Below are 16,454 nucleotides of genomic sequence, written 5' to 3' on the forward strand. Positions count from 1 at the left end.
TTTTTTAATAAAGTGAAGTCAAGTTGAAACTCATACAAAGTATGTGAAGGAGATAATTCAGTTTTTAGATTTTTTTGTTGCCAAATGCAAGATTACAAAATTCTGATCAAAACAAACCTTGGCTATCTGAATTAACTCTAAAAATTACAACTGTTGGTAGTCCGCAGGATACTCTAAATCTAAAAACACACACATACACGGAAAGCAAGATGTTATAAGAAGGACACATACAAAGGTGACCGAACACAATCTGAGCTGTCTAAATTATTGTACACAAAACATAGTTTAAGACAGTAATAGGACACAGAAGACGTTTTAAATTTAAAAATAACCTTTGAAAGAGGCAAAATTAGAGAAAAGGAACCTATCCCTAGGTTCTGAATTAAGAGTAAATACATTCACAACAAACATCCTACTTTCCAAACACACAAAGAAAACATTGAGAGAGTTGAATGTAAACCAAGAATCACTGTCATACTAAAAGACATCAATCCCCACTTACTGAAAAGGGAAATACAGTGAAGCAAAATGGTAATTGCAAAGCATAAGACTTTACTATAGTTTCAAAATATTTTCAGACTTATATAATCCCTGTTCTTAATCACAAATGGGATATTATGCTGGATAGACCAATTTTATATATTAAAAAGGGTTAATAAATATTTAAGTGATAGCTATTTTTTAACCAACATGGAATAAATATTTGAAGTCAAAAGTGGTAGGGATTTTCAAAAATCACTCAATATGTGTCAGTTGATTGAACACTCTTGGGCATGCTGTTGTTCAAGAATTGAAAGATAAAAATTAAAAGATGTTTATAATACTTGAAGTTAACTAGAGGCTCCAGGTAATATTCATTAAACTCGCATTGTTAAAAAGTTTTTATTTTTTTGCAGAGAAATCTGTTAAATTATATGAATATCCCCCCAAATACAAATAAGACTTTTCCCTGCTAAAAAATATACTAAAAGTTACAGCATTCAATTGTAAATGCAGACATGGAGTTAGGTAAACGGAGTTCTTAGTGAGTGTGGCAATAAGCCCTCACATCAATAGCAAATTTAAAACATTAAAATCAGTGTTGTTACAATGTTATTCAACAGAGCCATCATGGGGGATGCAAACCAAATGTCCCTTGAAAAGAATGGATGAGCCAATTTGAAATATAGAAACAATAAAATTTTGAAGTCAAGGAATTTATTCTAATTATATATATTACAAAATATATGTACACTAGGTTAACTGAAATGTCACAGAAAGAATACTGCAGAGTTCTAAAACATGACATCTCTAAACTAAACAAGCAGTTTTCTGAACAAAAGAGAATGGTTTTGTGATGGGGAGACAGAAATCAGCCCTTGCTTCCTAGGCATTGTTGTTTTTGTTGTTGTTGTTGTTGTTTTTGAGATGCAAACTTTTTAAAGATATATTGCATAACAATTTGAATTAATGTTACTGAACTGTATATTTAAAATTTTGGAGGCAGTAAGATTTATTTTGTAGTTTTTATTATAATAATAATTACAAAATTTCATAAAAGAGAATTGCAATATTTCTAAAAAAGCTACATTTAAAATAATGTCTTTATTATTTATTAATGTCTTTATCCTATAAAAAAGAACAAACTAATCAATATACAAATGATGGCAATGCATGTAATCTCAGCTATTAGGAAGTCCGAGGCAGAAGAATTGCAAATTCAAGACATCCTCAATAACTTAGTGAGAACCTCTCTCCAAAATATGAATGAAAAGGAGCTTGGGGTGTAGTTCAGCATTCGAGTATCACTGCCATCAATCCCATTACATTTACATATAGAAAACGTCAATTTCTAAGTACATGGGCAGAATGAGAAGCCAACCAAGATAAAATACAAAAGTCATAGACAAAAGAGGCTTAATATTTATACAAGCAAAAGCATATATAATATGATTGGCAATACAAACTAGAGTCATGCATATCTTAATTTTTAAAGCAATTCACTGATATGAGGAAACCCCATCTATAACATGGAACCCTCTGTACACAATAAAAACATACTGAAAAAATTAACCAACCAAATTGTAAATATCCACAGATGTATTATTTTATGAATCCTCTTATTCAACTACAACTTACACCATCTCTCAGAAGAGCAATCTTTGTCCATCTTGACATTCATTCCATGGCAGATAATTTCACAGAAAATCCATTACACATATTCAGAAAGAACTCTAATAAGGAAATTTTAGTGAAAAAAATGTACAAATAAGATTAGAGAAACTGACTTATGATAGTAATGTATTACAATGGGTTGACCTAGAGGTCATGAGAAATGTGCAAAAATTTCCTGCAAATAATGCAAGAAGGGTTGGAGTTGTAGACTAGTGGTAGAGTGCTTGCCTAGCATATATGAAGCCCGGGGTTTGATACTCAGCACCATATATGAATAAATGGGAAATTCATTAACAACTAAAAATATTTTAAAAAGTTATGGAAGTGCTGTCAGATAATATTGACACTCACAAGGCAAGGGGAGTGTTTTGTTGTTAATTTGAATGTTCCGATACATTACTGGAGGAAAAGCAGGAGACTAGGTAATTTTAAAGCACAAAACACAGGACAGGTTTTTCTATGATAACAAGAGAAAGAAATCAAGGCTTCTAAAAATCTTTTCTGTTGGGTAACTTCTCAATCAACCTTAATGAATTTAGGCTTCCTCCTCTACCTCAATTATGTCCCCTAATATATGTGGGCCACAGGATTTGACATCACTGCATTCCTCTAAGGAAACCATATGTCAAGTGGTAAATTAGGCAATTACATGTTTTCTTTTTCTATTTTTCTTTTTTGTTTGATGCCCTCGAGATTAAACCCAGAGATATTACTACTGAGCCACATCCCCAGTCATTTTTATATTTTATTTTGAGACGCAGACTCACCAGGTTGCATAAGGCCTCGCTAAGTTGCTAAGGCTGTCCTCAAATTTGCAACACTCCTGTCTCAGCCTCTGGAGCAGGAAGGATCACAGGTGTGCACCACTGTATCTGGCTGTAAGCTGGGATTTTTAACAAAAAAAAAAAAGGTGGATTTTAACCCAACTCTCTCTTACTTCTTTAATAATAGTCCATCCCATTTGGCTCTGAATAAATAAACCAGGGCCTCAGATAAGGGAGCATATCATTTCAAAGTGATACACAGAAAGCTTTGGTGCTGAGGGAGCACAGATGTGTCAGGCTCAAGGGGCAGGGAAGGTCCCTGACAGCTGGGACATGCTTCCTCCTGGTCTTGCTCATGGAAAGCATCCAGGATCACCCTCCCAGGCACCTGGACCATGACTCCAGTCTATGAGGCTTTTCAGGTTTGCACAGCTCTGTACTGGGGTGGGTGGTCCTTATGCTCCAGGAGAGGTTTTGCTCCTTCACACCATGAGAGACTAAAAGGGCAGGAGTCACTGCTCACCTTGCCCCTCAGCACCAGCATCCACAGGCCGACTGTCCACCTGTCTCCAAATAATGGGAACAGAGCTTGGGGAAAACAAGGTCCCAAGGAAGTAGCTGTTTAGATGAGGCCTTTTCCAGAGATTCCTTAGCCCAGGGCCCCCAGCAGCTTCCCTGAGAGCCTGCCCCCCACACATCAGGCTGCCCTCTAGGGGGACCTGACCCAGGGCCTGAAATTCTGTTCACCCTGCAAGGCACAGGGCAGTTGTGGGCACTCTGTGGCAGCTCCAGGAGAGGACAGTGGCTGAGGACATGGGACTTTGGGAGGTGTCCAAAGGGAACCTCTGCCCAAGAAATCTGACATGGTATCTACACCTAAGGAAGATCAAAGAAAAAGCACAAGATTTTTACAGCTGTGAACTCAAGTTCTCTATACAGTTGCATCTACAAAGAACCTTCAGAGTACTTGACTTTGGCTAACTAGACCACCATGAGTGTGGAAAGGCAGGGTTCTGTATGGAGAGCAAACATTATCTTGGGCTATCTTAAGCCCTTGAATAGCCAATCATCTTAATTTCTGTATCAGACCACAATCTCAAAACTTCTCAGAATATATCACTAGCCTTACCAGACGTCTCCAAAATCTACCAACGCTCACAATGCAATAACAGACATACAGAAGAAATTTTCTTTATTTTTTTTCTGTACCCCACCAATGTGATGTTCCTACCAATGCAATTGGTTAATGCAGTGATACACAGTTTCTTTTATAAAAGTTCATGGAGGCCAGGCACAGTGGCACACAACTGTAATCCCAGCAGCTTGAGAGGCAAAGATAAGAGGATTGCTAAATTTAAAGCCAGACTCAGCAATTTAGTGAGACCATCAGGAACTTAGTGACATCATGTCTGAAAATACAATATAAAAGGGCTGGGAATGTGGCTCAGTGTTTAAGTGCTCCTGGGTTTAATCCCTGGTATATTAAAAAAAAATTAAAAAAAAGAAAGAAAATTAGAAAGAAAGAAAGAGAGAGGGAAGTGATGTAATATCTTCCAGAAAGGGACACACACATCATTCAGGGTAACTTGAATCCATGTTCCTTAGTATAATAATTAATATTTGGGTTAAAATGAACTATGTTCTGTAGCTGGGGTTGTCGATGCCTTTAATCCCAACAGATTGGGAAACTGAGGCAGGAGGATCACAACTTTCAGGCCAGGCTGGGCACCATAACCAGATCCTTTCTGAAAATCATACTGAAAAGAGCTGGGGATGAAGGACAGTCAAGGAATCAGACATTATTGTGGTGGCATCCCCTCTTTTCACAAAAAAAAAAAAAAATTAACTAGGATTCTCCAGAAATCTTCACCATGGCTAATTTTAGGACTGTCAACAAAAGAGTGTCCACAAAAAAGTTCAGTGTAGATAAACTTCCTATTTTTGTGTTGCCCTTTTTTACTGGGCTGCTAGTCTGGAAGAAATCAGCACTCCAGGTGCTGGACTCCCCCTTACTAGTTTTCTACACACTTGTATCCAGTATAGTAGTTTGTAGAAATGTGCAAAAAAGGCCTCCGGCCTTGAGCAGGGTTTCACAGAGAAGTCACCAACTGGGCTCCATGGGAACAGCTGGTGGGGGAGGAAAGAAAGGGGAGAAGAAGCTCTCCCCTCCTCAGGTGCTGTCCTTGAAGGGTTAACTTGGCCAGAACAGAGAAAGAAAAACCTGCTTTTATGTGTGTGATGCGACAACTTGACTATGGTGACTCCACTTTGTGAACTCAGCCATGACACTCAAAAAGCTCATGACTGGGGCCGTTTGGATTCTTTTGTTCATGAAAATTCCCCAAGAACACAGAGTGATCTATGGGGCCAACTGGAGACTAACTGACCACAACATTCAGGCTTGCTTACATTGCCTGGACCCCCAAACTTCCCTTTTGTGGCTTTTGTGCTTAAATATGGAGCCAACTGAAGGCAGGGGCACCACTCTGACCATCTCATTCTTTCGAGAGCAGAGTGTCTGCCACTGGCCAGCAATAAAGGCTTAACTGGAATGAGACTGTGTGGTCTGAGAGTTATTTGGGTATCCTGGTATTACAATGTGAACTTCTGAACCCCTCCCCTTACATGCTGAGTATAAAATTCTGAAACCACCTGAACTCAGGGTTCAGGGGATGAATGGATTGATTACAGCAAAAGCATTGCCCTCTGAGTCTGGCTGCAGCCAGATAAAACTGTTTCCAGCTATCTTCAGTGCCATGCCTCCTTTGTCCCTACATTATTATTACCCAGTGTGCTTACCTAACTACAGGACTGGTGTGACTCTACATCATGGAAAATCAGAAAAAGGAGCACTTATACTCTATTAATGTAGCCCAGAATTCCATATCCCTGGGATCTATAAACAACCCCCTTATTCCCTTTAAAGCAGTTATTCTGACCAAACACAAGGAAGTGTTAAGTGATCATTCTTTCCCCTCAGGATAATATTCACAAATAGAAAACAAGTGCTTTCAAAAGTGTTGTTCTTGCCAGGGACATTGGCACAAGCCTGTAATCCCAGATACAGGGGAGGCTGAAGCAGGAGGATCACAAATTGGAGGCCAGCCCAGACTCCAACACAAGGGGAAGGGAGGAAGGGAGGGGGGAGGGAGGGGGGAAGGAAGATTGATTGATTCTTTCCAATATTTCACTAAGCGATAATGACAATTAGCAGACAGTGTCTTTTTGAAACGAGTGGGAAGAAGGAATGTCTGGCTGAGCTGCGAGGTGGAGGGAAGGTGGCCTTTTAGAAGGCAGGAGGCGCCTGCAATTTGGAGGACCTCCACTGGGTGGAGCTCCACTGGGAGAAGGAAGGTGCATTTGTGGCCCTGCTTCCTACACGTTGGGAAAAGTGAGTGCGGGCCACAGGTAGGAAGCAAAGGGGACACCTGGGACCTGAGCCTCTCTTCCAAACCCAGGGAACCAGGGGACAGGGCCCAGGGCCACCCCACAGCGGCGACTCCACGCGCCACTCAGCAGCTCACCCGCCCACCGGGCCCCAAGGCAGGTGCTGACCACGTACCTTCAGCGAACTCACCATTTTTGGCTTCTCTGGTGACCTGGCGTCCTCTGGAGGAACCTCCGGGCACCCGAGATCCCCGGGAACACGGGCAGCGCAGTCACCCAGGTCCCTGGAGCAGAGAACACGGGGCCTGGAGCAGGAGTAGCCCAGTCGGTGAGGCAGAAAAGCCCGCCAGAGTGCGGAAGCCCGCCCTTCCCCTCCCTCTGCGCACTGATTGGACAGTTCCCCCCAGCGATCCAGATGGATGGCCTCCAGGCCCGCCTCTGGATCGTGACTGACAGCTATCGTCTTCCAGTCACTGGCTGAAATTGGGTAGAGTAAGAGATTCTTGGCTCCAGCCCTTTTCAGGAGGAGCTTCCCGGCTGTGCTGGGAACTAATCCAGGTGGGAAGCCTTGGCTTAGCCTCTGGGACAGAGGTGACACTTGCCGCTGAGGAAGGCTTCAGCCATAGAGTGCTTTCCGAGCATGGCGGGGGCCCTGGGTTTAACCTCAACACAAAAACAAAGCACAGCTTCTCCAGGAGACTGAGGCTGGAGAAGCCCAACGTCAGGTCAGCACCTGCAAACAGTGAGACCCTGTCTTCAAATAAAATGAAAAGGTGGGGATGGAGCTCAGAGGACGGGGTCAAGCCCCATTGGGTTTATTCCCCAGTACCTTAAAAAAGAAAGAAGGATATTTTACTATATATTATATATATAATCTATATTTTATATATTTTGTATTTATAAAATATATATCATATTTTTATAAAATATATATAATATATTATATATTTATATATAAAATATGTATTTTATATAATATATTCTATATATAAAATGGATATTTTATATAATATATTTTATATAAAAAATATATTTTTATATGTAAAATATATATTTATATATATATATATATAATATATATATTTCTCACACCAAGTACATATAATTAGAATATTATCTATAATATATTATATATATATATATATATATATATATATATATATATATATATATATTTTTTTTTTTTTTTTTCCCCCCAGCTGATGCGACCTCAGGTGACTTAGAAAGACACGGTCTCCAAATTTTTGAAACACTTTTTAAAGATATCATATATATGACCCATATATAATATCTAAAAATGAAAACAATTTGAAAACTATTTAGTAATTCTTCTCACCTCCTGGCCTCTTTTGTTTTCAGGAGGCTCCTGATCTATGAAAGGAAGCAACTGGGGTTGGCTCTGATGCCCAAACTTCCGTCCCCAGCAGAAAGGGTGGGGGAGGAAGGAAGGCAATCCTCTAGGGCAGCAATGTGCTGTGGAAATAAAATGGGTGCTTTGGGCTTAGTGTCAATGTTCTACTTCGACTGTTAGGAAGCCTTATGCAGAGATGTGACTCTGGTGACCCCACAGGTCTGGTCAGGTGTTCACCCAAAACCAAACAGAAAAGGTTATGATGCAAAGCAGGAAAGAAACTTTGACCAGTGCAGCTACACCAGGAAGACAAGGAAACCCTGTCCTTACCCTGTCTTCAGATGCTGACAAGGACTTTGAGGTTTTGTAGAATGGGTAATCATAGGCATGTATGGATAGGGGAAATTGATTCTAGGATTTAGTATTATCTGTAGGATTTAAGCTTCAGGCATCTGTGGTCTTATAACTTGTCTGTGAGCTCACGCTCACTTGCCCCCTGGATGCATGTCACTCTATTGCAAAGACTGACCTCACTTTGTCAGGAGGAATTCCCCCTCCAGTGTATTCTTTCCATGTCAAGGTTTTCAAGAAAAGCCACAAGCCCTAGGAAGCAACATACCCCCAGGCGCTGACCCAGCACTCTCAGCATCCTGGGTTTCAACTGATACTTTAACCAGAAAGAAACCAAAACCCTGCTCAGCTGGGCCCATTAACCCTGCATATAAACCATAAAAAATTGCCACTTGGGGCCAATACTGCCTGTCATGTCTATCCCCCTCTTGGAAATTAAATACAATTTTTTTCTCTACTCTTAAGTTGGGCTTTGTGAAGTGTTTCACATCCTGCTCACTGGCCCAAGTTCATTCTACCTGTCAATATTGCCCATGGACTAGGGGGCTATTGGGTAAAAAGTCATATTTCCACAGGTGTGGAAAAATGGACACATAGTTGCTCAGGGCTGAGAATTGAATTCCAGGTGCCTTTATTGTCCCCCATGGTAGAGACTGAATGGAGGGCAGGGCACTTTGCCACTGAGCATTGCTTTTATTGTGGTTCAAAGAAGGTGGGTGTGAGCATAACTGTAATGGGCCTGAGAGAATAACTCCAGCTGGTGACTCCAAGCTACAATCAATCCAATGAAGAAGTTGACAAATCAGAGGGTGAGACCAAGCATAATTGATCATGCCTGTAATCCCAGAGGCTCAGGAGGCCGAGACAGGAGGATTGCCTGTTCGAATCTAGCCATCAGCAAAAATGAGGTGCTAAGCAACTCAGTGAGAGCCTGACTCTAAATAAAATACCAAACATGGATGGGTATGAGAATATACTATTTTGCTTTAAATGTAGAATTGAGACATAAGAAAGGCAGCCTGAGGGCAAGGAGAGCAAAATGGAGAGTCAAGTGTACAGCCTCAGACTGTGGATGTGGCAGATCCCGAGTCCATGCACCTGACCCACAGGAGGTAGGGGAGGGGTCACCCTGACCAAGAGAGAAGGAAACTGTGTTGATTTAGGTAAAGTCAAAAGTGTCTACCTCCAAGATGCACTCAATCCAAGAAGACTTTCCCGGCACAAAAGGACAAAGGGAGTTGGGGACAACTAAGGGTGTATTGCTTTATATACAAATATGTGGGGTTTTTGATACCAGGGATTTAACTGAGCGCTGCCTAGCCACTGAGCCAAAGTTCCAGCTCTTTTTTACTTTTACACAGGGTCTGGCTAAGTGGCTTAGGGCCTCCCTAAGCTGCAGAGGCTGCTTCAAACTTGCAACTTTCCTGCATTAACCTCCCAAACCAGTGGGATTTCAGGCATGTGCCACTCTGCCCTGCAGCATGCTTCTTTAAACAGCCCAGTGGGACACAGTGAAACCCAGGTGAAGATCTGGAAGTTGGTGCACCCCAGAGTACTTTGCCAAAGAGGAACTGGGGTGGGAAGCGAGGACCCTTGTGAACCAGAGGATAGAATGCTGACTGCAACTTGCCTGCTCGCCCACATGTTCCATCCTGAAACACTGTCAGCGAAAGCTGTGCTTTTTCTGTACCTGTGTCTCTTAGTCTTTTAGGGGACACACACAAGAATGGTGGGAACAGATGGTTAAGAGAATAATCCTGGAAAATGGGCCCACCGTGCTGACCTGCACGTGCATTCTTTTCCAAAAAGCAATTTACCTGCAACTCTGCCTGGCCCAAGTGGACAGGAGATGTCACATTCCTCAGCCAACTACCTGTGATCTGCATGAGAAATGCAGGCAGGAAACCCCCTAAGAGGAACCCAAGTGGCTATGTGGGGACAGACTTTGTGACTCTTTCCACAGACCAGATTTTGGAGGAAAGGATAATTCTTTGGATAAGAATCCAATTAGAATGGCTCAGCGTGGGCCAAGGTGACATAGAGTTGCCATGACCATAGAGTCTTGAAAGTATGATGTCACCCTGCTTTCAAAAGTCAAAAAGTGCACCTGGGCAGGAGTCTCTGGAAATTTCCCAGGGACTCCAATAAAACTAGAGTGCAGAAGAGGCACAGGGTCCGTCTGCTTTCTGAGAGGACCCACTCTCACCCTTGAGAATGTCCCCTTCCCCTTCAAGAAGTTCATGCCTGTTACAGGGTGACATGTCTGAAAACTTTCTGATGTGATTGCAAAATCAAGGGTTCAAGGGGGTCTTTTCACTGCCTCAGTTTCTCAGGAGGTCCCAGCTCTATAATGAGTTCATTCTCTCTAAAAATAAAATCAGAAACCTTCATTAACAAACAGCAAAACAAAACAAACAAAAATAGATCAGTAACCTGCTAGAGCAGCCTCCGAAATTTAGCTTCACTCTGTCTCAGAATAAAACTTGCAATAGAGATGTAGTTCAGGGCATGTAGTTCAGAGGGCCAGGCTTGGTGGTGCACACTTCAAATCACAGGAGCTTGTGAGGCTGAGGCAGGAGGACCATGAGTTCAAAGCCAGAGTCAGCCATGGTGAGGTCCTAAGCAATTTGGTGAGACCCTTTCTCTAAATAAAATACAAAATAGGGCTGGGGATGGGGCTCAGTGGTTGAGTGCCCCTGCATTCAATCCCCAGTCCCCACCCTCCCTCCAAAAAGACATAAGAAAATAGAATGTAAAAGGGCAGATATAAAACTAACGACATCAACAGTGACATTATATGGGAATTGACTGAGCGATCCTATCCAAAGGTAGAGGTCATTAGAAAAATAAAAATAAAAACAATGTCCAATTCTACGCACCTGAGACCCAGATCAGGAAATGTAATGAGCAAACTAGTCCAATCTTTGCCCCAGATCTCCCTCCTGGCTGCCTGATTCCTTTTTCTTTGGGTTCTATGATGTCTCCTCTGACCTTAAGGGTTCACAGAAAGAGAGAACGAGAAAGAGAGAGAGAGAAAGAGAGAGAGAGAGAGAGAGAGAGAGAGAGAGAGAGAGAGTGTTTCAGGGGTTGATGTAGTGATCTGTCAGAGCCTCTTGCTTCAGGACTGGAAGGCGAGGAGTCATTCAGAGTGGCTCCCCACATATCTCCTCTTCCTTAATATTTGAAGGCGATTGGGAAATTGTATCTTTCAGTCACTGGATTCTTGGTCTGAGGTCATCATGATCTACTATTGAAACACAAAAGGCATTAGTAGGAAACATACTATCTCTGGGACATAGGCAACTTGGAAGATCCAGGTTAGTAGTAGCAGTAGTAGTATTCTGCCAAACACTCATCAGAAGATTCTTCATCTTTTCTTGATTTTATTGGGAAGCCTTGGACTTTGCAATGGTAACATTGACATTTTCATTTGGCATGGCGCTTCAGCCTCTCCACAAACCACGGAGCAGAGGGCTCAGTCACAATATTTATCACAGTGGCCTTTTAGAGCATTTTAACTCAGCTCTAGTTTTACCAACAACATTTATCTGACTATGAAAGCTCTTGGAAGGAATTTAAGCCCAATGTGAAGAGAATCCCTATGTTGTAAGTTTGAAACAGAGCCATAAAGACTGTATCATGGAAGCAAGGGATAATATTTAAAGTGGTCACTTCATGAGACCAGGAGATGGCCTAGGTCTGGATAACTGGCATGCACCTGTTTCAGACCTGAATCTTAACTTCAGCAGAGTGTAACTCTGAAATATCATCTGGGAATAACTAAGATGAGTTGTATTCATACAGGCTACAGGATAGTCATCATCCTTTCTCTTAATTCTCACATTTAAGGAATATGTTAGGTCTGTCAGTGATGTAGATATTCTGACGGCAGAAGGCAAACATCCTAACATCCTTTTGGGTGCCATGTCATGAGAGTTAGGGTATTACCAGTAAAACCTCCAGGTGACAGGCATCCTCCTGTAATTGTTCTTGTCCATTCTAGGAGACCAGCCTAAATGCATCCACTATTTCTAGTCCTCTTGTGTGGTCCTGACTAGATATTTGCATAATACTCAGGAATACTCAGGAATAATAATTAGGAAACATGCCAATTTCCATTGTAGAATTATCAGGGCAACCCTAGGTTGGTGGATACCTTATGTAAATAACTGGCCTGTAGAGAAAAATTCTATTTCAACAATCCTTCTCTTTGGACAATGGTCCAGATAAGGAGTCTTAATTTCCAAGGGCCACCATGATTGTCTGGTTTAGGTTTCTCGTATGGTTTCTTTTCCTCAAATATAATCCCAGACAACTTGTTTGCCATAGGATCAACATATAACTGGGCACTACAGTCAGTAGGATTAATCTAGTTTCATGGGTGGAATTTCCAGTCCACACTACAATGTACATTAAAAATGGATCTGAGTGCTGGGGTGGTGGCTCGGTGGTGGAGCGCTTGCCTAGCACTTGCGAGGCCCTGGGTTTGATCCTCAGCACCACATGAGAAAATAAACAAAATAAAGGTATTGTTTCCATCTACAACTAAAAAAATTAATTTAAAAAAATAGATCTGAGAAATGGGTCCATAGAAGTCTCTTCATAATTTTTGCTTACCTGACAAGCTCATGATGCTGCATGGTTGGAAAATCTGCAGTTGGAAGATTTACCTTCCTGTGTCAGGTTTTTCAGTCATTTTCATGATGACAGGTTTAAATTCTATCTTTTCAAATCTGATTTAATTTACTGAATCATATTCAGCAGCAGTCAACATGATTCAGTAAATTCAGCAGCAGTCTCAATTTTTTTTGGGGGGATGGTGCTGGGGATTGAACCCAGGGCCTTGTGCATGTGAGGAAAGCACCCTAACAACTGAGCTATATGACCTGAGATTCTCAATGTTACAATTAAGAAAAAAATTAAATATTTTGTAAGATCTAGTGTGTGCCTCTGGGGTCCTGTGTTCCCCCTTTTCTTTATTTAATAAAATTGAGTAAAGACTTGGCATAAGCCATAGTATCATCAGTTTAAGTTATGGATAGTAGTACAAGTATTTAAATGATCAGATTTAACTTGTATTGATTATTGTAATTTCCCAATATATATATACTAGTTGATCCATTCTAACAATTTACAAGGAATCCTCAATCTCTTTCTGAGAGAAGGTCTCAAAATATCTTCATGTCTCAGAATATTATCCTTTAAATAGGTGTCTCTTGATTGTCTTTTTAAAAATGTCATTAAGCATTATATAAATCCTACCATATTTTTATGGATAATAGGTCCAGTCAGAGAACTTCTATCATGTCCATGAATTTTCAACAAGGTTTGCAACTTTTATTGCTCAAAACTAACGTACAACTTTAATTTGGAGAACCTCAGTCCTAATAAAATTCCCAGATCTCAAAATGATTCAACAAACAAAATATGCAAGAATAGACAGTCTTTGAATCAATCAAATTTAGTCTCCAAGGAGAATTGTAAAAATTAGAATCTAAGTCAGCAGTTTAATGTATTTAGTGTTTAATCAAAGATGTGAATTTATTCACCCAAATTAATCCTTGCCTTAAACAATAAGAATCATTAGGCAATAAAGACTTTGCTTAACAGAATTAAACTTAATATTTTAATACGTCTTTATCATGTCAAAATATGAACAAAAAATATTAGCTCAGTATCAGCATAGCGAGTAAAATCAGGGAAATAGCCTGAAATATCCTTGAATTAATCAGTTAAAACTTTTAGTAAGTCCAGTACATACAAATCTTTTTTTTTACATTTCTATATTATCTATCTAATTAATAATATAAATATATTTCTATTTAGGAAAATATTTTTATCATAAAAACCTAGAATATAAAGATCTTGGTTTACCCAAAGATGATTTCTTTCTACTTAGGTCCTCCAGTGTGTGCTTCTCCTCTGTTGAAATTCCTTTTAGAATTTTTCCTGGTTACACTTTGAAATGATTTCTGAAAATAATTTCTGAAAAATAATTATCTTTGTACCTTGATAAAAAAGAAATATCAATGAGGGCTGGGGTTGGGGTTCAGTGGTAGCACACTTGCCTGGCATGCATGAGGCACTGGGTTCGATTCTTGGCAATGCATACAAATAAATAAAAAAGGAAAAGGCCCATCAACAACTTAAAAAATATATATTTTTTTTTAAAAAAAGAAAAGAAATATCAATGTAAATATAGTTAAAGTCCTTGGATATTTCTGTAGATAAGGCAAAACCTATAATTAATACAGTAGAATTGATTAACTTTATGTAACCACGTGGTTCTTAAGATATTTTGGATCCATTTCAATTTGTTTTAACTAGGAGTGAACGCTTTCATGTGACGTCACGTGATGTAGCTGATGATCCTTGTGTATACATCTATTTATTTCTTGTAATTATATAGTCAGGAACAAGAAGAGGGATTTGGGGGCCATCCCAGGAACATAGATGGCTTTGTTTCTGCGATAAGCAAATGCATCCCCGAGTTACAGCCATCTGATCTAGTAGGAGATTCAGAAAATACACACACACACACACACACACACACACACACACACACACACAGGCTGAACCCTTTTATTGAGGAGAAGCCATTCAAATGAGGCCAGGGGTCAGGTTTCAGGGGGCTGAGTCTAGCTTCCTGATGTCTTGTCCACAAGAGGCTTGGTTTCAGCTTTGGAGTTGTTCTGTATCCTCACTTGCAGGGAAAGCATGAATGAGAGTCAGACCCCATCATTCCTCCTCCAATTAAAAAAATCCTGCAGGAGAATGGTGGAGTTGTGGGAAGGGCGCCCCCTGCCGGGCTCTTGCAGGGACACGCGGCTGCAGAGTTCTTAGGGTCCCTGTTAGCCTCAGATTGTGTCACCTGAGCAGCAAGTGGAGACCTACTCTAAGATCCCCCAGATTTCAGAGATGGGGGTATTTGCACAGAGCATATCAATAACCTTTGGAAAACATTCATTAGTAAAATAATGTTATACTGAAGTATGCATAGATTTTGGAATGCTTCAGTCTAGAGACTGTTTTCACATTCTTTATGGTGTTTGAAGAGAAAATTCTTATCAATTTGATGAGGTACTCTTTATCAAATTTTCTGTTCTTGCTGGTGTAGTGGTTCATGCCTGTCATCCCAGCAGCTCAGGAGGCTGGCACAGGAGGACTCTGAGTTTCCAACCAGCCTTGGCAACTTAGTGAGGCCTGAAGCAACTCAGTGAGATCTTCTCTCTAAATAAAATATAAAGAAGAGCTGGGCATGTGGATCAGTGGTTAAGTGCCCATAGGTTCAATCCTCCATACCAAGAAAATCAAATAAAAAATAAAAATTTTTTAAAAGTGGTTTCTGATTGTACCTTCACTATGATTCTAAGACATCTATCCTCTCTCAAGATCCCCAAAATTCCCTCTTGTTTTTTGCCTTGATAATTTGAGTAATTTCAGTATTTGCATTTCTGTGTGTTCCATGACACTAGAGTATATTTTGACACATTATACATACATACAGTGTAACTTATTCTGCTTAGGATCCCAGTCTTTTAGTTGTACATGATGTGGAGTTACCCTGGTCTGTAGTTATATATGAACATAAAAAATGTATCCCATTCAGTTTACTCTCTTTCCTATACCATTCCCCTCCCTTTCCATAAGTTCCCTTTATCTAATCCAATACACTTTTATTTTTTCCCTCCTCAACCTCCCTGTGTGTGTGTGTGTGTGTATCACATTTTCTTTATCCATTCATCTGTTGAAGGGCAACTAGGCTTATTGCATAGTTGAGCTATTGTGAATTGAGTTGCTGTAAACATTTTTGTGGCTGAGTCACTGTAGTGCGCTGATTTTTAAGTCCTTTGGATATAAATCGAGAAGTGGCATAGCTGGGTCAAATGGAGGTTCCATTTCAAGTTTTCCAAGGAATCTCCATACTGCTTTCCAGAGTGGTTGCACCAATCTGCAGTCCCACCCACAATGGGTGAGTGAACCTTTTCCCCACCTACTTGCCAATATTTAATGATACTTGTATTCCTGAGAATGGCCCTCCTGACTGGAGTGAGAGGAAATAGTTTTAACTTGCATTTCTCTAATTACTAGAGATATTGAACTTTTTTTTCATATATTTGTTAACCATGGATGACTGTATGTTTAGTGTGTGACTGGTGCTGGGGCTGCAGCTTCATCATTCTGCAGGACAACTTTTGAATTTTCTAGAATCATTTTAGAAACACTTCTGTCCTCATTGAAATTCTTGGTCCATTTACTATAATGAATTGTTCACAGTTGTGCGCATCATTCCATCTTCAAATACTCCCAGTGGTTTATAAGAATCCAATCTCAGGCTAGAACTTTGTGGTTTGTTCACTGTAGTTTTTCAGTAAGAATTGATGTCACTGTGCTGAACCACAGAGTTTTGTCATGTATTTGAAAGAGTGGGTCATAGTTTTGGTTTT

The 16,454-nt window shown here is 40.3% G+C and overlaps 1 protein-coding gene across 1 annotated transcript in view; it reads right to left on the bottom strand.

Moving 5' to 3' along the window:
* The window catches only part of LOC308640285 (zinc finger protein 732-like), a gene marked incomplete at both ends in the record, with an annotated part of 162,124 nt that extends 155,177 nt beyond the window's left edge, over nucleotides 1–6,947 (bottom strand). The window contains 2 exons of the mRNA XM_081312242.1: nucleotides 6,496–6,782; nucleotides 6,908–6,947. Coding sequence (XP_081168368.1) covers nucleotides 6,496–6,782; nucleotides 6,908–6,947 — 327 coding nt within the window. The remainder of the gene's footprint in view (nucleotides 1–6,495; nucleotides 6,783–6,907) is intronic.
* Nucleotides 6,948–16,454: the final 9,507 nt, after the last annotated feature.

Source organism: Spermophilus citellus, assembly GCF_964194105.1.
Source record: "Spermophilus citellus genome assembly, contig: SCAFFOLD_204, whole genome shotgun sequence".
Taxonomy (NCBI): domain Eukaryota; kingdom Metazoa; phylum Chordata; class Mammalia; order Rodentia; family Sciuridae; genus Spermophilus; species Spermophilus citellus.